This window comes from Dermacentor silvarum, chromosome 1, assembly GCF_013339745.2.
Source record: "Dermacentor silvarum isolate Dsil-2018 chromosome 1, BIME_Dsil_1.4, whole genome shotgun sequence".
In the NCBI taxonomy this organism is placed as follows: domain Eukaryota; kingdom Metazoa; phylum Arthropoda; class Arachnida; order Ixodida; family Ixodidae; genus Dermacentor; species Dermacentor silvarum.
This window is the reverse complement of record NC_051154.1, coordinates 199411974-199437453: the sequence shown is the minus strand read 5'-3', so window position 1 is coordinate 199437453 and position 25480 is coordinate 199411974. Positions and strand designations below refer to the sequence as shown.

Genomic DNA, 25480 nt, shown 5'->3' with positions numbered 1-25480 from the left:
TGGTGTGCTCTCCTTGCAGCAGGAAGGTGGATCTCGCCCTCGGATGAACACCCTTTTAGTGACCACTTCTTTTGTCACCTCATCTCTTCACATGGCGACGAACAGTTCCTTCCTATTTGTGCCTTAGCGCTCACAGGACCTCATTACCTGTGTTGTGCTGAAGTTTGGTGGCAGTATCTAATGTGGGAGAGATGAAATTTAATGTCAGACTGCACTTTAAAGCTTAGATTTTCGATGTTGCAGACACTTTACTGTGGATTCGCCAAATGAAGCCACTGCAATGTCCCCTAACAGCGTCCAAATAACAGCAGATAGTATTACAAAAAATTATGACTGACAAGCCACGTACAAAAAGCACGAAAATCAGGCTCTTTGCAATAAACTGTAAAATAACAGGACTGACATTCTGTTTCTATGGCACAATGCAAAGGTGTATTTGACTATCCATTTCTCCTACATGTGCACATCTTCAGGAATCTTTATATTCTACACAGGCAAACTTGCAGCTTGGGTTACATTTTGAGCTCAGAATACATCCATGGCAAAGCAGTAAACAATGTGATCTTTTCTGCGGTGAAATGGCAATTTTTAGTAATGCCATGCCAGGACTTCCCATATAGATTTCATACAATCAGGCATGGTTCCTTCCACCCCAAAGCACTTCTTATGAGGTCTTGCGCTTCGCTGATGAACTAAAATTTTTACAACTGATGGGGTGCAACATCTCTAAGCTAAATCTAAGCTAGGAGAAGTGTCACAGCTAAGGGTTCCTGCTCAAAGAAGCGACCAGATGAGGGCCTCTAGCTTGCTGTGATAGGAGTTCGACTATGTTCGAATTGCGTGGCCGAATGTGCGAGACTGTTGTGGTGCGCGATGGACAAGGAAGAGGAAGAGCCGGTGCCTGGTGCTGAAGGAGCAGCCATGTCACAAGCTTGAGCTGCCTGGTGTGGGCTTTCGTCCCGATCGAGCCGAGCAGTCCATATACCCAAGGCCAGTGTTCCTGGGTGAGCTGGGAGAGCGAGCCGGGCTGTCCCTGTGCCTGGTCAGAGCCTTCGTGCCTAACGATCTGAGCAGTCCATCTACCCTAGGCCGGTGTTCCTAGGCAAGCTGGGAGAACAGGTCGGGCTGTCCCTGCGCCTGATTCAGCCTGCTCCACTGCTGTGCGAGCATATGCAGCCGAGGCGTGTTCCGGTGCAGCCGTGGTGGGCCTCCGCCCCGGCCTCCATCCCCTGCGCCACCCGCTGCTGGATTCATCACTGCGACTCCTCGAGCCGCGAGTGTGTGATACCGACATGCTATTAGACTTCATGGGACAGTGATGCTGTGTGTAAGCGACAGACAACTAACAAGTGAATTGTGTATGTGTTATCGTGTACGTTGTCCTAGTCCTGTTCCTGTGTCATTAAAGCCTCTCCGTGTTCATTGTGCCATCTATGTGTTTAAGACCTGGGCCCACAACATCATTCATCACACATGCCCATAAATATAAGCCTACTGGCAATTCTGCATTCTACCTAATCAAAATGTGGCCACTGAGGCCAGAGGTTGAACCCACATTCTTGCATAAACAACAGAACACTAAAGCTGACGAGCCGCAGTGGTGGGCATCCAAATAGTTAAAAAAAAACATCCAAGGACAGCTAAGCACTTCTTACGAGTTGTGAATGCAAAAGCATTTATATTCAACTGAACGCCGCTGAGCGGTCCTTCAAGCTATTAGCTCCTCACAGGCAAGTAAGCGCACTGAGACGCTTGGCGTGTTTTGATTTGGCCTTACCAAGGTGCAGTTAGAACACAGGCGCGAGAGCTTGCGTCGTCAATGAACGCGCAGATAACAGGCTTTTAAGAGCCAGGGTGATGTGGCGTCGCGGCAATGCCCTCTCCCCTGACGCATTACATGGCGTGCTATTGCAGCAGCAGCTGTTCCCTTTCGCCCGCTCTGCTCCGTCGGGGCGCGCTCGTGACATGGCGTCACAACCGATGGGAACTCCGTCGAGGCGCGCTAGTGACGTGGCGTCGCAGCCAATGGGAACTTACCTGCCATTTCGCTGCTACAGATGACAGACACCGGCTTTTTCGCTCAATGGGCCATTTGATGCTTTCGAATCAATAAAAATTAAAGCTTTGCCACCCACAGGCAGCATCAGCAAAAAAAAAAAGCATGGATTCTGCAACTTACCAAAGTGCAAATATAGCAATCATTTATTAACATGATAAATACAATGTAAACACACAGGTCCACCGAAGCATCCCAATGCCGTCATTATGGTCCTCTCTTGAGCACTGACAAACAGAAATCAATGGCAATTAGTAGCCTGACACCTCTTGCTCGTAGAACTTTGCAGCAGTGCTGTCTGTAAAGAATTGCAGCAAGCCCCTGGTTTTCACAATAGAATCATGCAGCACATTATTCTAGCCTGCAGCAGCATGTTGTAGCACTGTGTAGACCGCTTATAACGTAAGTCGCCGGAGTCGCGAATATCCGCACTATAACCAAAGCAACAATTTTCAAGGCCTGCACATATGCAAAACATGTGCACCGAGCCGCCACGCGTATGCTACAGTCGAGGAATGTGGCTAGAACGTTGGCATTCAATTTACAGTCGAATCTCGTTAATTCGAAATAATTCACGCGGCGGCGCCTCCGACCGGCATTGCTCCGGCACCGCCATAGAGTAGAAGCTTAGGAGAGACCCCTCAATGTCGCGCGCGAACAAAACAAAAAAAGAAAGAAAGTAAAAAAATGCGGCCGAAATTTCACCCTCTCTCAAATGGCAAGGTCGCCGATTCTGCGTTGCGCCGGAAGATACGTGTACGCGCCAACGTCTCAGCCACGCTACCGTAGCCACGCGTAGAAAATGGCAGTGAACCCTTCTTTCTCCTTTATGCTTCCTCTACATTCTAGTCACGTGCTTCCTCTACATTCTAGTCACGAGGGAAGCAGTGGCGCTGTCCTAGGCCAGCCAACGAAACTCCCCCCTCTCCGGCAAACGCCCGCTTCCCGATAACGGCAGAAAACGAAACTTCGGGGAGCTGGCGCCGGGCCGGCTGGAGCGGCGGCGGGCGCGCACGGTGACATCAAAAGTGAGGGAGTTACGAGGCAGGGCGAGGGGAGCCACCGAAGCGGCTGAGTTGCCGAGGTGAAATCCGCTTCCCTGCCGCCCTTCTCCCTCACATTCCACGGTCTCCGCGAGCGCCCTTCGCCATGCCGTACCAGCACCACCCACTTCCTGAAGTTTTGTTTACTGCCGTTATCGTGAAGCCGGCGGTTTCGTGGCCCTCGCTCGCTATGCGCGCCGTGATATTTCACGACTCGCACTAAAGATTATGGTTTCAGCCTCACTGGCTGTTCGTTCGCACCACGTGCACTTCTCCATTTCGTCTCTCTTTCTTCCTCGAGCACTCATTGGGGCGCCCCTTTGAGGGGAGCGTTCGCCGTCTCCGCTGACTTCCGTACTCCCAGGCAGCCGCACTGTAACCGGTATTTCATTTCCCACAACTGCACTATAAGCGATGCGTGTATACATGGAGTGCTATGGGAAAATTAACGGGAGTCTGAAAAGACCGCACTATATCCGGTCCTGCACTACAAGCGGTTACGTTATAAGTGGTCTATACTGTACTTGAATAACAGATTTTTCTCTGAGTATTTCTGTAGTAAAGTAGCAATGCAGTATGTAAAGCGAACTTTAACCATGCTTACAAATACTGGACAAAAGCATGCACAGAATCCATCCTCCGTTCCTTTCTCAAAATGTGTTGTACTCTTTGTGAAGTATGGAACAAGTACCACAAGAAAAGTAGAATCTGCACAGTAATTAGTACTATTACAACTAGCTGACTATATATAAATAACTACTACCCACAAGTTAACCCCTACCATAACAAATACTTTGTACAGATCTATGGTCGGTTCCACTTTAAATGTCCTTACTTTTCGTCAACACAGTTTGTGATCTAGCCCTCTTTCAATCAAAGAATGATTCGCACTGAATAAGACTTTAGCTAAACATCTGCTTGATATATGGATGCACAGTATTCACATCTGAATTTTTTTGTTTACTGCTCTGCTAATTGAAGGGCTTGGCACTTGCGATCAAGGAAGTGCACCACAATGTTAAGTTATTTTTTGTTTTTTATGAAAAAAAATCACAACAATATAAATTCATAAAGTGAACAATGCTGCTGCACTGACATGTTCAGAATTGACTTTCGTATTCTCTGCACATGCCTATTGTCCTCATGGTTGAATATATGTATTTTCATCAGGCTTTTGTAGCAGAGATTAGAGTATTTATATGTTACCTTGTTCAGACACTAGTTTCTTCATTGATTTTACATTTGCAGCCTGTTCAGTCCCCTGCAGGAAAAAAAAGAAAAATGCATTATGAATTCTAAACAGTCATGTAGTTACAAGAGATTTACTACGCTGTTGAGAGCATCAATAAATTGCAGCTCTCTGGATTTTCAGGGTTGTAACCTTCAAGATAAAACAAACACAACAGTAAAAAATAAGTACAAAACATCTAATACTACAGTCAAAAGTATTATTTTTCAAATTCTGTTGAGTGCTACCTTCCGATGGTTTTTGGGGGCTCATTGTTCTGCAAACTAAACAAAAATCCGGTTTTACTAAAAATGTACTAATGAGACCTTATACGTTATTCAAATGGTCTATCTTGAAAGACATTCGTGTTCTCTTAATGGAACACAATTTTCATTGCTGCTAGCATGTTAAAAATATTTCACAGAGATAGACCTTAAAGGGCCCTGAAACACTTTCCGAATACAGTAAGAAAACGTTGCCGACCAGTAGAAGAGGCTCCGGTGAACATGTGAGCCAAATATTATTGCACTGCATGAAGCAATAAAGCTAAACTTTCGTGTCAAAAACAACTAATTGATTGCTCTCGCTTCCGCAATGCTGTCATGCAGCATCATTGCAAACAGCTGGACCTAATAACAGCTATTGTCCAATTTTGTGACCACAAGAACATTCTCAGTAATACATACTATAATTGCTAATTTGTGCTGTATGCTGTATGTGCAAGTGAAAGTGTGCGACTCTGAGTTGACAATGGCGGCTCAATCTCGCGCACACAAGGGAAGAAATCGACGAGGAAGCACGCCGTCTTCCCACCCGCAGGGGAGGGTTTACTTCAGCAACTGCTGGATATGGCACGGTCGCGCGAGCCCTATCTTGAAAGCGATCTGTGATGTGGACAGTCTAGGTGCACCGAGGGTCGATAGCTTCGTGTGCGCTATAGCACCCATACGCGTGCGCGTCAGCCGCGTTCATGAAGTGAAACGTCACCGTAACTTTTTTGTAGGCAGCATAAAGATACAGGCAGAGGGATTTTTTGCATTAGCTTTCTAACAACATTGCAACATCTGTAAAAGTTAGTGCTACAAAAATTGGCACAAAAGGCACACTGTCACTGCATTCAGTGTACGTTTCACATGCCTTGTCCTTGTAAATATGCGATGTTTAAAATTTAAAAAGTTAATCAAAACCTTTAAACCGTTAGAAAATGCAGCAGAACACACTGATTACGCCATGTGCTCTGCATTTCTCCTTCAGAGTACTGTCTGCTTCATATAGTAAGGGTGATGCCCCTGCCACTAGTTGCACTGTTTGCCAAAGCACTAGTGGCACTCTGCAGTGTTTGTACGGTTCATATAACAATGTAAGCTGGCTTGAAGACTTGTTATAGCCTTAAAGGGACCCTGAACCACTCTTTATTGAAGTGGAGAAATGCACTTGAATTTAAAACAGGTTATTTCAGAAATACTTTGTTGCAAAAGGTACTTCAATGCATTCAGCAGAAGCGGAATTATTGGCAATAAAACACGTCCTTCATGGTGCTACCGCTTCTTCTTCAATGCCTTGCACTGCGAAGGCTAAAGGGGAGCAGGGCATGCCCACAACACTCTGCCTGCAGAACCTCACCGTGGCGCGCAGTTCAAACTTAATTTTCGATGTTCTCGTAGACACCCCTAAAGCCACACGCGGCTATCCTCAATGAGCCGCAGCGCGCTCATTGAGGACAGCCGCGTGTGGCTTTAGGGGCGTCTACGAGAACCACATGGAACCTCAAAGCAACGTCCATGGTGGCGGCACAAATGCGCTTCACAATAAGATGTGCTTCTGCGCGGTTACTACTCCGACGGCGATCCGACGGTGACAGCGAATTCGCACCCCCTGCCGGCAGCTTCTCCACGTTACCAATGAACTTATCTCGGAGGCCATGCTTTTGTGCGCGGCAATCGGCAACAGCTGTACGACCAGGAAATACGTCATGGTGGCCATGTTGTAAGTTCACTATCGCTGGCGACTGTTGTCCGGGTGTCGCAACTCGAGAATCAAACGTCTGCGCACATGAGATTTTGTGCCTGTGCATGTAGAACAAGAAAAATAGTACGCACTAACCGTTTGGTGGGCAATGAGCGACTAGGGCTTAAGCAGTCAGCCAATACATGTGGTTCAATGGGGGCTGGGTGGGGGAATCTTCACGACTACGTTTAAACCGCAATTACGCATTAAGCGGGTACGTATTAACGAGGTTTGACTGTACTATCCTTACTTCATTTAGCTGTCTACTAATTTGCTGTTGCAATCGATGCTTTGCCTTTCGGGCGAAACTGGGACTTTTTTGTTCATCACAACTTTAGTATATTGGGAGTAAATCTTGAGCGATAGTACATACGGTAAGCGTTTCTTTTTCGAATTTTCGTGCCGAACCTGCATATAACGAAATCCTCTTTATAACGATGTTTTTCAGGAACTTGTCAATTTCGTTATATCCAGATTTAACTGTACCCAGTAACAGTAGGAAGAAGCCCACTGATCCAAACACCCTTCTTGATTTATGTCAGCTATTGGCCAATAGCAACCACGTATGGGAATCTGCTATATCACGAAATAAAACATCCAGGAAAGAGTGAGGAGCAGGCCTCTGTTGAAAAGAGAGCGTTTGAAAGAAAGGAGACTTCGTGCTCCTCTTGCGAGCTCCATGCGCCGCGCACGACTGGAAAACTTGGCTGAGATGTTCACAGCAATGTATGCTATCCGCAGACTATGTTATTTCACCAAGCCCGAGGGGTGGTTCAGGATCCCTTTAAAGCTCAGAAATTTATGTAGCAATCTAAATTCATTTGTCTTCAAGTATGCATAGCAAAACATGACAATCGATTCATAATTGTGAAATATATAGGGAGGTGGCTCTTAGAAGATGCAGGTAGAAAATTCTAGACACAAGGAAGTCCAGGATTATAACAGCACACTTACCTTGGCTCCTTTTCCAGCCAGGGAAGCACTGATGCTATCTAGGATATTAGCATCAAGTTCAGATTGCTGTGAGCAATGATTGATGAACATGCTTGGAATGTCCTTGCCAAAATAGATCTTGTTGTTAGAAGCAATTGCTTCATAGCGTTTGAGTTCCAAATATTCCCGTGTTAACAGCAGCTGAAATGGGGGGGAAGAAAGGCTCAAGTTAAAAAGCTCCAATGTAATCACAAAAAAAAGGGTTCCCTGAAATAAATACCTGCATATGGGCACAACAGGCATAACATACACATAGTAGAACCTCACTGATACGTTCATGTTAACGTTTTCCCAGCTCTGACACTCAAACACCAGTGCTATTTAAATCCCATTGGGTCATGTGTATTAGCTTCTTGTATTTTATGTTTGCCTTCCTGGTCGTTAGGTCCGAAAATTGCAACGATGCACCACCCACGTGGCTTCATCCGTTAGCACCGCCTACATTGACTGCTGCATGTCACCACTAAAGACGGTCACTTCACAGCACCTGGCAAGTGGGCCAGTAAGATCGCCGTCGCAATGTTGAGGCCATTGCCGGTCACTACTTCTGAGGCTAATTAAAATGCAATTGAAAGTAAGCAGAGATTAAATGTTAAAACACAATAATGTTACTGACATCGTCAGTGCTGCTAGGCTGTGAAATTCAAAAAGGGAAGTTTTAACTTTATTTATGTCCACTAATACACTACTTTCTGTGACAGAAATGCAAACACAGCTTTGAAAGAGTACTTTGCCAGTCCAAAATCATTTAGCACTTGTCTTTAGCATTCCTTCAACACAATTATACTGTATGAAAGGGACCCAAGGCCATGAACTGCTTTATCCAGAAAGCTGATGCGGTCAACACCTGTTCCCAACATACACATCTCATGCAAATACCTACTCAGTGTCGCACCCTAGTCTGACTCAATTATATCATAGTCCACACTATACTGCTGACATTACTCCTACTGTCCCAATCACAATGAACAATGGGAAACATTATGAATTAGCACTTCTAGCTGGTCTCATGCTGCTCATTAATGCTCCTGAGACATTGATGTAGCCAGAGATTTCTTTCGGAAGGGGGGGTTCTCCACCGACAATTACCACTCCTCCCCCTCCTTCACCTCCCTCTCTTTATATATATATATATATGCGTGGATTTTGTAGACCACGCCGAGACAAACGCCTAGCACTCCTCAGACAAGAATGCTTTAACAACAAGGATGCACGTCTTTGCGTTGCAGAAACAACACCTTGCTCAACTTCTGACAAAAGTTTTTCATTGCTACAGTGTGCGACCACTACGCATCAAATTATGCTATCATCCTTACGCTATTTTTAAAAATGTTGATATTAAAAGAAACTAAAATTTCGTTTAAAAATGATGCATATATATAATGTATATGATGACCTATAGTTGGTACATTACTTAAAAAAATGAACAGCGCTAAGAACGGGGCCACACAAAAACAAGACAGCGCATTATCGTTTGTCTTCTTGTTTGCATTTTGCAGCCCAGACTTGTTGCAGCCCAGGTAACAGTGGAGATAACTGTTGCTTTCCAGCCAGATCTTCTTATGAGTGATACATCCACGGCTACGTACCGAAGAGGACGGGCACTATTTTGCAAGTCGCCTATCAATCACGCTTTCGGCGTTGTGGGCATGCTATATTATTCTAGGCTGAAAAATACAGGAACGAATCTTTGTGCTTGAACTCTGATAGTGTCATATGATGCAAGTTTCATTGCATTTCGGTGACTTGCTGTCCGACTTGTTTGAAGAGATGTTTGGAAGTAACTTGCAATTATGGTATTGTAGTCATCACGCGATGCATATTCTTATTTGATCCCACCCGGGAACTGATGTGGCAGACGGTCGAAGCAGGGCTGCTTCCTGTTTAGAAGCCTTTGTGAAAATTACGGCACCCTTAATTCGCAGTAACATAAGGGCCAGAGGCTCTGATAGATTTGAAAGTGTCGTGTCTCCCGACACCTGGCTATTCTGAAAATTGCCGTGACGATTAGTTAGGATGAGCTCTCCATAGCAAGCAGCACGTGTTACGACGGGGTAGGCGAGTTTCAGCTAGGCGACTGAGCACGGCCGTATGGTGCTGAGCAATGAGGCAGTGACCAGACATTTTCCCTATGTTTATAATTATCCACCAACTTCGTTCTTGATGCCTTTCATGCCCGTCCCCCCTCTCCTCGTATCTATCACCCCACTCCTCTTCTTAAAATTATTTTCCGTTAGTCACTGTCACACTCTTTAACATTCACCGGGTTGTTGAACGGCGCTGCGGTCCCTAACATTCCTACATTTCTGATTCTGCGTGGTCTTCTAGGCTATTCACCTACCTGCCCTTCCACCTGTTTGTTGTGGCCGTTTCTTAGCTACCCTGACCCAGCACCTCCGTCCTTGATATATTTTGTTGTGCGCCAATCAGCGTTCTGTAGGTCTTTCCTTCTTGTCCCGTTTTCGCGCTGTTTTCATTCAGAACAGCATGTACCAACTAGCCTAACAGCAAGCTCTTCTCAAGTTTATTAACATAATGAAAGTCAGAGACAAGGGAAAGAAAAAGAAGGGGAAGAAAAGGGGGAGGGGGTGTTTGTTATGTGTTTCCTAAACAAGCAAGTCACAATATTTGCGGAATGTTTTTCCTCCACGTAGCATGAGCGACGATTCGGTCAAGTACCAGAAATGAGAAGCTCTTTGACGACACAAAGGCCTGGTGGGCAGCAACAAGGTCTCCAAGTTTTATACACGCGCTCGTCCCATCTTTACCCGTTTGTGGAATGTTTAGCGCTGATCCCCCTTCAGCAGTTATGGTTAACACAATCCTTAATGAGGTAGAGGTGTACCATAAGTGGGGCTGCAATGTTATGTGCATGGGAGAGATGATCGCCCTTATGACAATTACCCCCCCCCCTCCCTTCGGACCACCACTAGCCCACGCCTTGCTTTCACACATTCAAGCTTTCCCTTTCATCCATGTTGCTCTTTCTGAGCCCGCCTCCTGAAACTTTATGTTCCATGGGAAAGGGGGGATAGGGGGGAGGTTCATCAGAAAATTCCGAGGGGGGGGGGGGTTCAATTCCCCCAAACCCCCCCTCTGGCTACGCCAATGTCCCGAGATCATCAGTTTAGCTACCCAAATGCATATGATTCCACATGTAATTGCATAATCAAGTGCTTTTCTTTTTTAGCGAAACCTGACAACGGCTCTCGCAGCCATGAGTGAGGCAGGAGTACATTCATATACTGACTGCATGCGCAGCTGAACTGGTTAACAAACAACGCATAGGCTGACAAGGAAGTTCTTTGTACAAAGCTTGTGAACAGATTCTATGGCTTGTGATGACGATGCACTGAGGCTGTGTGACATAATGAGGAAGCTTCAGGCATTACCGCCATAACAGCCAGAGACATGAGTGGTGCATGATGATTCAGAAGTTACATTGCGCTTGTGCATATTTGTGTGACGACATAATCTGATGCCCAGGTCAACCTCTGCATGACAGGCTGTACAAGATAACCTGCTGCGGGAACAAGTATATGACAGGGTTGGCCACCAAGAGGCCGCCTCACTTGGTCATGCCAAACCAACACACACAAACAGCAAAGAAGTCTGATGGTGTTTAAAGTGCCAAAGCTGCACTGTACACTGTGACAGAGTCCAGTGCAGGGCTCCAAATAAATTTCGACTACCTAGGATTCTAGCGCGTAAACTTTGTAGGAGTGCCACAAGTGGCCCCTCACGAAATACACAAATTTGACCATACTTAAAGGGGCCCCGAAACAATTTTTAAACACACAATAAGAAAACGTCGCTGATCTGTAAACGAGGCTCCTGTGAATCATGAGAGGTCAAGTACTTTTGCCCTGTATACAGCAGGGAATTCACAATCTCGTGTCAAAAACGGTGAAAAGATGTTTGCTCTCTCATCCACAATGTTAAACATCCGTGCAGCCATGTCACAAGCAGCCAAACCCACCAACAGTTACTGGCTGATGTTGCAATTGCGAGAACATTCTCAGTAATGTAATTTTAGCTAATTTTGAGTTAAATAAATGAAAAAATATGTCTGCGATCGCAAAAAGCCCAAACAAATTTTACCTTTGCACTTCCGGTCTACAGACACCAGCTGCGCTTAGGTGTGGCCTCTGTGAGTGCCACTTGCTGGGTACCTTACTTTTCTGCATATAGCCTGCCACCGCGTATACCCCCGCACACCCAATTACAACAGTCCCGAAAGAAAAAAATATCCGCGTGTATAACTCGCGGGAATAAGTGCATACAACAATGCTAAAATCCTTGCAAACATGTCCTTTCCTGGATGCACAACTTGTCCACGTCGTATCTCCGGTCAGCAGCTCTTCATCTCCCCCACCTTCGGCGATGCTGATAAAGCTGGATTCACACAATAGACGTGATCATGGACGAATGAGTCACGTGACTTGTGACGTGAATTAGATTACTTCATAGCTAGCATTCTCACGACAAAGGATGACAGCGCGGACGGAACAGCCCTTGCATGGGCAACGCCGACTGAGCCGTATCGCGCTTCGTGCAGTTTAAAGGAGCATTACAGGCACAGGTGATGTACATATGATCATGTGATACACAAGTTCAAATCACGATTTGCTTCATCGTGTGAAATCTTTATCATAAGTTTCAGCTGTGCAAAGACAGCCATTGAGTGCAGCTCATCGTGATCTGAGTTCTAGTTTGCCGGCTCCACGTGCACTATTCGCTAACTACTGAAAGCAAAATGGCGATCCGTAAAGATAAGAATGGGCGACCATGGAGGGGACAGGGGACCTTCAACACGCAAAGGTGGGGTTCCCTAGGAGATAATGAAACTAAATGGCAGAGAGCCTGACCTTGAGGTGTGGCTTGATGGCAGTGCACACCACGCTACCGTTAAGCCACACTTCTAAAATTTGCATATATCCCGAACAATGACTTTACTGGTGAAGTTTTGTCATTTTTGTTGTGGGTTATGTGCGCCAAAGTATGGTAGCGTAGATACTGCGGCTGCCACGAGACTTCTCATCGACGAGATGGTCGGACAACCGCATGCACTGATTGGTCTCTGTAAGTGGCATAGCTCCAGGCACCCGAGCGCCCATCTTGCATTGAGACAGCACCACTTGCACCTGAACCAGCAGTAGAGTCATAAAGAAAAAAAAAAGAAGAAAAGGAAAAAAAATTCCGCGTGGGGCCTAGCCCTCTTGCCATCTCCAATGTTTAGGTTCCAGTGTGCTCGTGGAGATGAAAGGAGAAGGCCACACATCGGTACAATAACTACCTCTAGCTACACTTATAGTACTTGAAAGATTAGAAAAATTATTTGCAGTAGAAGATTAATGAGGTGACATCCTTTAATAGTGAGGTGATTCTATGATTAGTTAGAAAAGTGTTTCAGGTACCCTTTACGCTTACAATGTCACAAAGTGTGATGAACGCTGTTGCCGAAATGCGGCTGCAGTGCACGAGAGAAATTGAATGCGAAATGAATGCCTTTGTTCAAAACATTGCTTTTTGCATCATTTAGCAATCAGATAACTATTGAGGCTGCAGCATAATGCACAGAAAGGATGTTAGAAAAGAGTAATACAGTCGAACTTCGTTATAAATGCGAAATGAATGCCCTTGTTCAAAACATTGTTTTTTGCACAATTTAGCAATCAGATAACTATTGAGGCTGCAGCATAATGCACAGAAAGGATGTTATAAAAGAGTAATACAGTCGAACTTCGTTATAACAAAGTCGGCATCAGACATGAAAATACCTTCGTTTTATCTTATATTCGTTTAAACATAGATGAAGATAACGGAGAAAAAAATTAGTTCATTGAAAGACTTTTTGAACACAGAGTAAACTGCATGTTGATTCGTACTCCGCTACTACTATATGGCTGTCAGTCTACCCCATACGTCTGGTCTCACACTCAATCACCAATAAGGTCTATGAGTGCAAACATATTCGCAGCGAGCTTCCCGCGACGTCGTCACACTGCTGAGGCCGCTAGGCCTAACCAGTGCAGCTTTGTTGGGAGCTGGCAACCAAAGTTTTCCTTAACAGTTGACATGGCCTACATGGTGGCAACATTGTTTATGGCCACCATGTTTGCAGCATAGCATGCACGGTTCATGCCCAAAACATAGTGCAGCGTCTAAAATTTCGGTTATTGCCGTTATACATCGGTGTGAAGAGTAGCTGGCAGTGCCGTAGGAATCGTTCAGGTACGAAAAATCAGGCATCTAAAAAATCAGTCAGCGACTGTATTTGACATTTTGCTACTAGATTAGTATATATTTTGACACACGTGCAAACAAAAATAGATCCTGCATTTTCGATTTCATTATAGCTGGAGAATACTCCATTGAAATTATGCATGACCAATGGAATTTTATATTTTCTTCGCTATATCTGATAATTTGTTATATTAGTGTTAGTGTTTTCGAGGTTCAACTGTATTTTCGGCCATGGTGAATCAGTATTGAGTAAAAAAAACGAAACTGAAACTCGATTTGGTGGAAAGACAACAAAAAAAAAGGCATATTTTCAATCATGCAAGTCTGGATTGACTGGCACACCGATACTGCAACTCAGGTTGGTCGATTACAATCGGTGAATAATAAGATTACAATTGGCACCAAGCCTTGACTGATACTGGCAAGTTGTCAGTGTCAGGTCCCATCATCAAGCATTCAGCAGAAACATTGCAGAAGAGCTTGTGCCTTTATACAGGCTTAGTAAGCCAGAGCTCCTTGCTTGATGTTTCAGGATGCAGATGCAAAATGCAAAAAAATATATATATACAGTGGAATCTCGATGATACGAATCTCACGAGGTCATGAAAAATATTCGTATTAGCCGAAATTCGTATCATCGAAACACAATTAAAACTAACTAAATTATGGGGGGATCAGGGGATCAGATCGCGAAAATCGCCAGAAAAATTTATTTTTGAAAACCACGCGTTTCAGTATCTGCAACGCCTAATCTACACTGTATCAAAATGGTTTGGTTAAAAACGCACTAAAAGTGGCCGAAAAAGATTTATTCGTCAGTGCGCAGGGCGAGAAACCAGCTTTAAATTGCGCCAGATCACCGCAATTCACGGAGACATATCTCGTATTTCCCGCCACCGAGCGCCGCCATCTTGGTATCGTTCGAAAGCTCAAAAATTCGCCGTTCCGCTTCTCAATTCGTCTGTCGTCGCCATCTTGTAACAAACACGCAAACTCAAAAGAAGCGCGGGTCTGCGATAGGTAGTCACACGGGCCCTCCGATGAAAGCGGGCTTCCGAATGGCTGCCGTGCTGAAAGGAGTCTCTCCATTGGTTGCTGCTGTGGCAGGGGCAAGATGGCAACCGCAGTTGTCTGCTTCGTAAACCACACCGGCATCTTCACTTGACACGCAGAATTCGGATTACTGAGAGCTCCCAGGTTAGTGATGGATCGTCGCTCGTTGGAGAAGAAATTTTGGACGAAGCACACCTTCGGAATACGGAAGCGCAAGCCTCCTACGGCAAGAAAAATACGGCGATTAGCGGGAGAAGCGGAGGAGCACCCGACTGAACGTGCCGCGCTACCTTGCACCGTGGATTACGTGCCGCGCTCTTGCACCGTGCGACTCCAGCAGCGAAACCGACGATCGCCCTGTGCCACCGGCACCAATAACGCAGTCGACGGAAGATGCGCCAATGGAGGCTCCCGTGCCTCGGCGTACCGCCGCGCGATTCAGCCGAGATCGTATCTCGGTCAACATAGCTCGCTGCGACTAGGCAAAATGGCGCAAACGCAAAAAACGCGGCCCGAAGCACAGCAGCCACTCCGTCCGATGGGCGGCCGCCGAAAAGGAGGAAAAGCACGACAGCAACAAAAGCGCCACTGCTTCAAACTCTACGCGCCCAGTCGCGGCCTCTGCGCTGTCCGGCGTCGCGTCCGCGCCTCCGAACCAAAAGAGAAAGGGAGAAAGCGCGTGACCATCGTTCTCTTTCACGGCCGTCGGTGGGGCGGAGTTTATTCGTATCAACCAACGCGGGTCGAAAATCGATTCGTAACAACCGTACTCTAGCACGTTGCAAAGTAATGGGGCTCGGCCGGGACCACGGGAAAATTCGTATCATCCCGAAATTCGTATTAGCCGTGATCGTATCATCGAGATTCCACTGTAATTCAATGCTTCAGTGTGGAAGAGATACCCGAAGACTGAGTTCATGTGCTTGAGAACGCTGGAGACTACAACAGCCTTGTCTGTGCTTTAGTTCAACAAGGGTGCAGGTGGCATTGAGAGTTTTCGAGAAGCTAGAGCTGGAATATTGAGCACAGACAAAGAAAAAGAAGCACATTGTGCAAGGTGCTAATGTCAGCATCTCGCTAGTGCAGATAAGGTCTCTTGACAGCTGCATGTTACATGCAACAGCTGTGCGCCAGTTTATTTGTGCATGTACGTATAGAAATTGGCTGTTTATAGGATTGTGAACCTAAATGGCACCAAGAAACAAATACTCTTCTGAGTTCACCTTCATGTACACGGAAAAAGGCACTTAGAAACTAGGTAATGACCGCTTGTGTTGACATCCGTATGCCGCGGGCACCTTCCCGTCAGGACGCATGAGAGCAGGCTCTCGGTTCCCTCTTGCACATAAAAAGTTTGCCTGCTTTGCCACAGTTTGACCCTTTTGTTGAAATTTGAACCCCTGAAGAACTATTCGATGCACACATGCCAAAATCTGGCTTTTGATGCGATTGTTGACAACACTGAACACTAGCTGACATGGGCAAAAATGTCGCAGTTTCGCCCGAAAGGCGAAGCATCAAATGCGACAGCAAATCAGTAGAGAGCTATAAGGAGTAGGAATAGTAGTTTTATTGGCTGCATAAACTTGACACATTCGCTTACTAACTGAATTAACAAGCGTGGTGTCAGCGCGCACAAGCAAACATGAATAGACTCGATGACCACAGACAACCACTGTCAAAACGGGGGCGTGGGCCGCAGCGAGCGAAGGTTAGTGCGGTCTATCGCTTCAACGGGAACTGAGCGGCGTACGTACAGCGCATACAAAGGACAGAGCCATGTGGAGATCGCTTTCAAGATACAGTGCGCACGATAACACCGACAGCTGGCACAGGCTCAAAGTACAAGAACGCATTTGTTGGCAGAGTAGAAGGTGCCCCCCCCCTCCCTCCCTCTTGCGCTGCCTTCCCGCTTTGCTCCTTTCGCGTGGGAGATTGCGTCGCCACTTACGCTTGCGCCCGGTTGCAAGATACGCATTTGGTGTGGCAGCACAGTGTCGCTCCCCCCTCCCTCCCTTCTCCGATACCCCCACGGCCTTTCGCGCGATGGAAGTCGCGTTTTCCCTCCGCTGTGCGTTCGCTCTGCATGAAGGCGCGCATCCCCCGCACGCTTTCACTCGCACATACGGCGCGCGGCGACGATTTTATCACCCTTGGACTTTATACGGAACCTCACGGCGACGGCGCCGATGGCAGAAATCCGCTTGAAGAGTCCATATAATCGCTATCGCAATAAAACACGGAAATATATGGAGCGCGCTGGGGAAAGCTACACAACAGGTAAAGCCAACACGTCCGATGGTGGCACTGCCACCGTATGCTGCTGCCATTTGCTGCACACTTCCTATAGTATCTATTCAGACAAAATTAGTATAGCTTAATTGTTTCTAAATAATAGTTTTCCGAAGCTGACACACTACAGTATAGACCACTTATAACGTAACCACTTATAGTGCAGGACCATATATTGTGCAGTCTTTTTAGACTCCTGTTAATTTTCCCATAGCACTCCATGTATACACGTATCACTTATAGTGCAGTTGCGGGAAACGAAATACCGGTTACAGATCGGCTGCCTGGGAGTACCGAAGTCAGCGGAGACGGCAAACGCTCCCCTCAAACGGGCGCCCCAAGGAGTGCTCGAGGAAGAAAAAGAGACGAAGTGGAGGAGAAGGGCACGTGGTGTGAACGAACAGCCAGTGAGGCTGAAACTAGGATCTTGAGTGCGAGTCGTGAAATATCACGGCGCGCATAGCGAGCGAGGGCCACGAAACAGCCAACGCCATCCAACGCTCGCTTCACGATAACGGCAGTAAATGAAACTTCAGGGAGCGGGCGGCATCGGCACAGCATGGCGAAGGGCTCACCCGGAGACCGTGGAATGTGAGGGAGGAGGGCAGCAGGGAAGCGGATTTCGCCTCGGCAACTCCGCCGCTTTGGTGGCTCCCCTCGCCCTCCCTCGTAGCTCCCTCACTTTCGACTGTCACCGTGCGCGCTCACCGCCGTGCAGGCGCCGCCACTCCAGCCGGCCCGGCGCCAGCTCCCCGAAGTTTCGTTTTCTGCCGTTATTGGGAAGCGGGCATTTGCCGGCGTGGGCAGTTTCGTTGGCCGGCCTGGGACAGCACCGCTGCTTCCCTCTGCGCCGTAGCCGCAGCGTGCAAGGTCAACACGTGACTAAAAAGTACAGGAAGCATAAAGGAGAAAGAAGGGTTCACTGCCATTTTCTACGCATGGCTACGGTAGCGTGGCTGAGACTTCGGCACGTACACGCATGTTCCGGCGCAACGCAGAATCGGCGACCTTGCCATTTGAGAGAGGGTAAAATTTCCGCTGCATTTTTTCTTTCTTTCTTTTTTTGTTTTGTTCGCACGCGACATTGAGGGGTCTCTCCTAAGCTATTACTTTATGGCGGTGCCAGAATGCCGGTCGGAGGCGCCGCCGCGTGAATTATTTCGAATTAACGAGATTCGACTGTAAATTGAATGCAAACGTTCTAGCCGCATTCCTCAACTGTCGCATACGCGTGGCGGCTTGGTGCACATGTTTTGCATATGTGCGGGCCTTGAAAATTGTTGCTTTGGTTATAGTGCGGTACCACTTATAGTGCGGATATTCGCGACTCCGGCGACTTACGTTATAAGCGGTCTACACTGTATGTTGTGCAATGTGATGAACATATTTTTTTATGCTGGCACTAGCGTAATAAAACTTCAAATACAGTAGAACGTCATTTATATGTTCTGGAAAAAAACGGGAAAGAAAGCACACTAACTGGGAAAACGTAAAACCTGAACTCACAAAAAGATTTGGCAGACTCAACTGTAGTTGACATCTAAGCAATGCAAAGCACTTCACAAATCGGTGTAGCACGAGACGCCACAACACCTCGAGCTGGCGTGGTGGGGGCCCCGAGTGGCCCGAGATGCGTGTTGTCGTTTTTGCGGCTTCAGCAACCTTACGTTTGTACTCCTCGAATTCAACCTGGGGAAGCAGCTTCTTCGGACGGGACATTTTGGCGGCAATTTTGACCGTACCCACTGGGTGAAAATCTTAAGGGTGAAAATGGTTGCGGCACGCCAGAATAGGATGCCGCCAAAACGAAAAATGATGCTCACTTTGTGATGCCTGCAGCAGGAAATGGCAGCACGTATGGGTTATCGCCTATTAAATGTGTATGAGCTAAGAATATTAGTTTTATCGTCTGTATAAACTTGTAAACATTCGGTTATTAACTAATTAACAAACACGGTGTCATCGCCCACAGGCAAACACGAACACATCACACTCGATGAGCGCGGACACGCGCAGTTAAGCGCCGCTGCAGAAGCGAGCGAAGTGACCTTCGTGCTGTTGTCTATCGCTTCAACCCAAACTGAGCGCCGAGAACACGCAGCACGCACAAAGCCACGAGCCGCCGACGCACCTACACTGCGTAGAATCTGCCCCCACGCACATCGCTTTCAAGATACGGCCCGCGGGACCGCGCGCGCGCCGCCGCGCAGTATGATGCCAGAGCACAACGCTGCCCGCTGCCCGCTACCCCCCCCCCCCCCCCCCCCCCTTCCCGCTCCCTCGCTGGTGCCTCGAGCGCAACGGAAGGAGGCGCGCTTCCCGCGCGAGACGCGGTCGTCGGCTCCCCTCGCACTCTTTCACTCGCACATTCAGCATACGGCCGCACGGCTTCCCTCGCACGCTTTCACTCGCACATACAGCACACGGCGCGCGGCGACGTATGCTGTATGTGCGAGTGAAAGCGTGCGAGGGGAGCCGACGACTGCGTCTCGCGCGCGAAAGAAAGCATACGGCGCGCGGCGACGGCGTTATCGCCCTTGGACTTTATACGGAACATCTATGAGCCAAAACCAATTTTAGGGCCCCAACGCGTCATAGACACCATCTTTAGATAGCAAAAGCGGATATCAAAGGCCATACTTTTGCTGGCGGAAACCGAAAATACGTAATAACTGTCGCCCCCAGCACTTTGGGCGGCCAATGCCATCGTCAAGCAACCAAGCCAAGCGACATGAAAAGTCAAAATAGCCGCTCGGGCCGGCGCGGTGTGGCAGTTCGCAACGTATGATGCGGGAACGGTCCCACAGTTGCGACGTAACAGCGGGGTTACCAATGCATTGGGTTCTATGGGAGCTGTGCCGGGACCGGCCGAAAACGACGTAACAGCCGGGAAAACGCAGCACCCGGGAACGTAACAGCGGGGTTCTACTGTATAGTCTGCTTCCAACACTACTATGCCACAAGCACTGTGAACTGGATAGGTGAAGATGCTTGTCACAATAAGGTTGGCAGTGATAGCTGTGAATGAGACATGCGATGACCCGTGAGAAGATTTGGCGATACCTGAAGAGGAAACCAAGTGCTTTGCCGTTTTCACATGACAAAGGTGAGCAAGTACTGCGGGGAAGCTGCCGTGGTGGGTGCCTCAGCGGATGGCTCGTGGCAGGTGCCTCCTGCCACCTTTTCTTGTTCACATGGTATTTAGCATCCAGAAAATTTATCACACAATCGTAGTTTGGTGATCTACTGAAGGTTGGTGCCAAACGATCATGTTTTACAGGATTGTATTCACTGGTAAGAAAGAAGCATGACTGTACTGGGTAATTTTTTGTGTTCTCAATTCCAAATGTTGGTGTCAGAAAATTGTACGAAACAGAATTGTATCAACGAGGTTCTACTACATAGTCTAATAGCAACAAGATTATTCATCCTTGAATATGTCATCAAAAATAAGTGCATTGGTTCAAAACTTCACCCTTCAGGGCAAAATTTTTTTATTTATTTTTTTAATTCTGGAGTTTTACTTGCCATAACACCTTATGGACCGATTATGAAGCATGCTGTAGTTTAGGACTTTGAATTAATTTTGGCCACCTGGGGTTGTTTAGCGTGCATCTAAATCTAAGTACACAAGCGTTATTGCATTTTGCCTGCATCGAAATAAGGCCACAAATGGCCGGAATTGAAGCCACAACCTTGAGCTTAGCAGCGCGACACCATAGCCACTAAGCTACTGCGGTGGGTGGGTACCTTTCCAGGTAGCATGCCCACTAAAGTGTAGTACGCTTCCAACGGTATTGAAAGTCCAGACAGTCTGTGAAACAGATAGGTGAAGATGCTTATCGCAATAAGGTTGGCAACGATAGTTGTGAATGCGACGTGCGACAACCGGCGAGATTTTGCTGGTACAGGAAAGAAGAAAAATATTGTCGTACGCGGACGACATCACCCCCATGGCGGCTAGTCCTGATGCATTGCAGGGCCACACCAATAGGATAGAGGCACAGGCCAGGGAGCTGGGTCTCTCCTTCAACCCAGCCAAGTGTAACAAGCACAATGCAATTGGGCTTGTTACATGATCTACCTTGGAGTGAAGAAACAGTGCTGTGTTTGTTTTGCCTGGGCATTGCATTTATCAATGCGTGCTCCTTTTTTATTGGAATGGGTGACAGCGCTGAGTAGCGCATGCTCGATCATGTGACCTCCTACACTGAGCATGGGGGAACGTGGTATATATCAAGTTGTCATCCGTCTCGGCTCACCGTCACATGCTTGCCCTCACACCCGCAGCATATGGCACACGGGTCGGTCATTCTCTTCACAGTTGGACTTTACATAAAATATCACGGTGATGGCGAAAATTCACCTTGAGTGTAATCATCATCATCATCAGTCTATATTTATGTCCACTGCAAGACAAAGGCCTCTCCCTGCTATCTCCAATCACCCCTGTCTTGCACTAGCTGATTCCAACTTGCGCCTGCAAATTTCCTAACTTCATCACCCCACCTACATATAATACATACATATATAATAGTGTACATATATTAGCTAACACAATGAAAAGGAGCCATTCAGGATGTGCGATGCAGTTTGTGATGCTGTGCTTAGGAATTTAAAAATGATGACTGGCCACAACAAAGAGCACACTGCCAGGCAGTTCCCATGCCACAAATGTTTAGATTCCGCAACTGCTGCATAAGAGAGAGGAAGAAGGTACGAATAAGATTCTGATGCTAACCTTGTTTGCCTCTGCAAGCCTCTCCTTTGAGTAGAACTCTCCATCTGCCTTCATCTTTTCCCGAGAATAATGCATTTCATCTGTAAATGAAAAGGAGTATGTTAGACAAACTTTCCTTTTGCTTGATAAAGGGACACTAAAAAAGAAAAAAAAGAAAGGGTCAGCCAAGTTTGACATTAATGAAGACAAGATTGATGTACATGGTTCAAATGATTCAATGATTTAATGTTGATTATATCTCTTTCTGTTTTTCATGTTCATTATTTGCTCATCTTGTACCTTATTCGTATCATACTTCATGCACAATTATCTCAACCTTATCTTCTTTAGCATCGACACTTGCTTGACTCTTTTTTATTTTGACCAAGAGGCCACATGGGCCAATCTGTGGCCAATCTGTGAGTTTATGGTGCTATGCGATTAATATTTCACTATATTGGCACTAATTACGCTCATACGATTAATTTTACCTATTCTGCAACTAATTCTTGCTTCTTGAGGGCACAGTCGAAGGCGCCTTCCAGACACCATTGCCTCGCGCGAGCCCTGCCCTGCCCTGCCCTGCTGCTCGCGCTATTTCCCAAAAGTGTGCCATAGACGGCTTTGCCTCAACGTGTCTATATCTATGGCTGTGTACCCTATACAGGGGCATAGTGCAATGTGGTTAATCTACGACTATAACAGCGCTAATTATGCCAGAACCGTTAATTCTGCCTACTCTGTGACCAATAGCTACCTCTTGTCTTATTGAAAACTACATTTTGATACCTTTGTGACTCGCTACGATGCTCTGGAGGCATGAAAGGGCCGTTTTTTTTTCTCTGGGCGTGGTTACAAGACACCCAGATCCCAGATATGCAAACACAAATGAAGTCAGCAAAGAAGACTTCTTCAAAACACCCCCAACCTCAATTTTCCAAATAACTAATTTGATATAGCAAAACAGGTCACCCTTGCCAAGCATACAGGTTTGACATACCGAATTAAAGAAACACAAAATTGAAACACAGGTACTAACGCTACTTTCGCATTACCAAAACAGCTCCACACACCACCACTAATTGTGGTGACAGCTAGTGGGGGCCAGTCTGTTGTGGATAATGAAAAATAAAGTGATTGCAGTACACTAAATAATAAAATGAAATATTGTAGGCTTTATCTAGAGAAAGATGCTCCCAAATTCATAAAACTGCAAAATCTGTGACATCAAGAAATTATGTTATCAGTGCCATCCTGCACAGATGATATTGGCATGATGTATAAATTAAAATGAAACTAATAAGAAGTTCAGGTGTATTCGATAGTCCTCAAGTATTTGACGCAGCATGAATATTTAGAACAATATGGCATAAATTTGGAATATATGAAAGCACATTCTTTAGCCTTACCTTCCATTTTCCTTTAACAAAGCTAACTGGCATAGCAGCATGAAGAATTTCGGCACAGTTCATTACTTTTGCAAGCTGCGTGGTAGCAGGCATGATTTTATGCATTTGGTGCTGTCTAACATGTGACTATATACTTGATCTTGTGCAACTTTGCACATTCGAACTATCTGCAAGCCAACTGACACAACACACTTGTGAGCAAAAAGGTCATGTGGCGGATGACACAGCCAATGAACTAGGCAACTCTCAGCCCTGCCGCACCCCCATAGCCAGATTGCAGATTGCATGTACTATCGCGATGGAAAGAAACACGAACAGTGGAGCACGTGGCTGAAGCATAACTGAAGGTATAGTGCGCGCCGTCCTGTCATCACCATTGACAGGCGGGCACATCTGGTTTGATCGCGCTGTGCGATTGTGCGCCCCCTCTCGTGCAATATTTTTGTTTCTGTTCTGCTTCTCTTTTATTTGAAAACGAGGGAAGGTGACGACACAGTAATGATGACAGCGTAAACTGTACTATCGCGATGGAAAGAAACACGAACCGCAGAAAGTGTGGCTTTTGGCACAGAATATTGGCAAGGAAAGCTTATCATCTGCCAGTCATATCTGACACTCGGAACGCACACGCGGTGCGATAGCACCAGCCGGAACAAGATTCTAGCGCTACGGTGGCGCCAACTGAAAGCAGCAACAGTCAAAGCATATGGGAGCTGGACCCATATCCTCGCACTAGCGCTGACTGTGCCAAAAGCCACGCTTTCTGTGGTTCGCGTTTCCTTTCATCGCAATAGTACAGTTTGTGCTGTCATCATTATTGTGCCATCACCTTTCCTCATTTTCAAATAAAAGAGAAGCAGAGCAGAAACGAAAATTTCGCAGGATAGGGGGCGCACCATTCCACAGCATGATCAAACCGGATGTGCCCGCCTGTCAATGGTGATGACAGGACGGCGCGCACTATACCTTCAGTTACGCTTCAGCCGCGCGTTACGCTGTTCGCGCTTCTTTCCATCACGATAGTACCGAGTCCAGCCTCTCTTTGGCTCTCCAAAACCACTCTTCATCAGGAAGCTGGTTCAAGAGCACAAAATGGGATATACTGCTCAATATGTATAGAGAATAATTCAAAATATTTGAGCTCAACATAAGTGGGATCAATCATATTAAAATATATACCCCTTGTTACAAATACAATATTTATCAGAAATTTAACCCTCATCCATAATTAATTCAACAGCTCAAATAAAAACATACACAGCTAATTTCCTTAATGCTTCCTTCATTACCTGTTGGCTTCATATAAATGCCAGTGTGTTTTTCAAGGTTGGAAGCTAGATTCACTATTTCATTAGCAGCTGTAGGCTTCCTCCTCAGTTTTTCTGTATTTTTTTTATACCAAAGTGTTGTATGTGAGATTGTACTTGAGGACGAATGGACACAGTTTATGGGAGCATTAATGTGCATCTAGCAACCGTTTAAAAATGATGCACTGCTAATGTGTTGACAACAAACATATTTCCAGAGAGAAACCTGTATTTTCCCAGATAAATGAAGTCGCCAGAACACATGCTGATTAAAGTGTTAACTAGCATGACACCATGCAAGTTAAATTAACTAGCACGGTGTCACGCACACACAGGTAAACACGAATACATCTCACTCGATGACCGTGGGAACTCGCTGTGAGAACACTGGAGTAAGAAGCGCAGCAGCAGCAGCGAGCGAATTGACCTTCACACTGTCTCCACTTCAAAGCGAACTTAACATCAAAAGCACAGCGCATACTAAGCTATCCGGCACTAGGCGCACTTTGTCAATATGAAGATGAGGCCTGCGGGGGAGCGCACTTAGCGCAGCAGATCACTTTCAAGATACGGCGCGCGCGCGGCCATGCTGTATCAGCAATGTGTTGGCCGCTTGTTGAAACGTGCCGGTCACTTGTTGCAACGTGCCAGTCGCTGGTTGCAACGTGCCGGTCACTGGTTGCAACATACAAGCTGGCTGCACCACTAAATTTACGTGGCCACCACATTCAAACGCAACGTAAGATGTAGGAAAATTATAGATTGGCGACGTATCAAGGGGAACTTATTATTGCATGGAAGTCAATGTAGGGTTTAGGTCGGGACCGCGAAAACGCAGCAGCGAGGAACCGTTTTAACGGGGTTCCACTATTAAACATTTTTTCGGCTAAAAATGAATCAGCTTTTTCTTGATTTTGTGTATGTTTTGATGATATGAATTTTGGGTGATACGAATATTTCACGCGCCCCTGCAAGATTCATATCACAGAGATTATACTGTAGTATGCTACCAACAGGCACTACGCACTACACCCTACTACTGTAAAGCAGACAGGTGAAGATGCTTATCGCAATAGGTTTGGCGGCTATAGCTGTGAATGGGGCATGCGATGACACTGGAGGAGAT

At 46.4% G+C, this 25480-nt stretch overlaps 1 protein-coding gene across 3 annotated transcripts in view; it reads right to left on the bottom strand.

Moving 5' to 3' along the window:
• Positions 1-2184: 2184 nt before the first annotated feature.
• LOC119436636 (erlin-1-like) overlaps positions 2185-25480 on the bottom strand; it is a 48438-nt gene continuing 25142 nt past the window's right edge. For 2 of the 3 annotated variants that reach the window (XM_037703563.2, XM_049659398.1), the window contains 4 exons: positions 21660-21739; positions 7289-7468; positions 4306-4360; positions 2185-2354 (listed from right to left, as the gene is read on the bottom strand). In XM_037703563.2, the coding sequence (XP_037559491.1) occupies positions 2308-2354; positions 4306-4360; positions 7289-7468; positions 21660-21739 (362 nt within the window). In that variant the 3' untranslated portion in view covers positions 2185-2307. The remainder of the gene's footprint in view (positions 2355-4305; positions 4361-7288; positions 7469-21659; positions 21740-25480) is intronic. The other variant, XM_049659392.1, reaches the window with a different exon arrangement.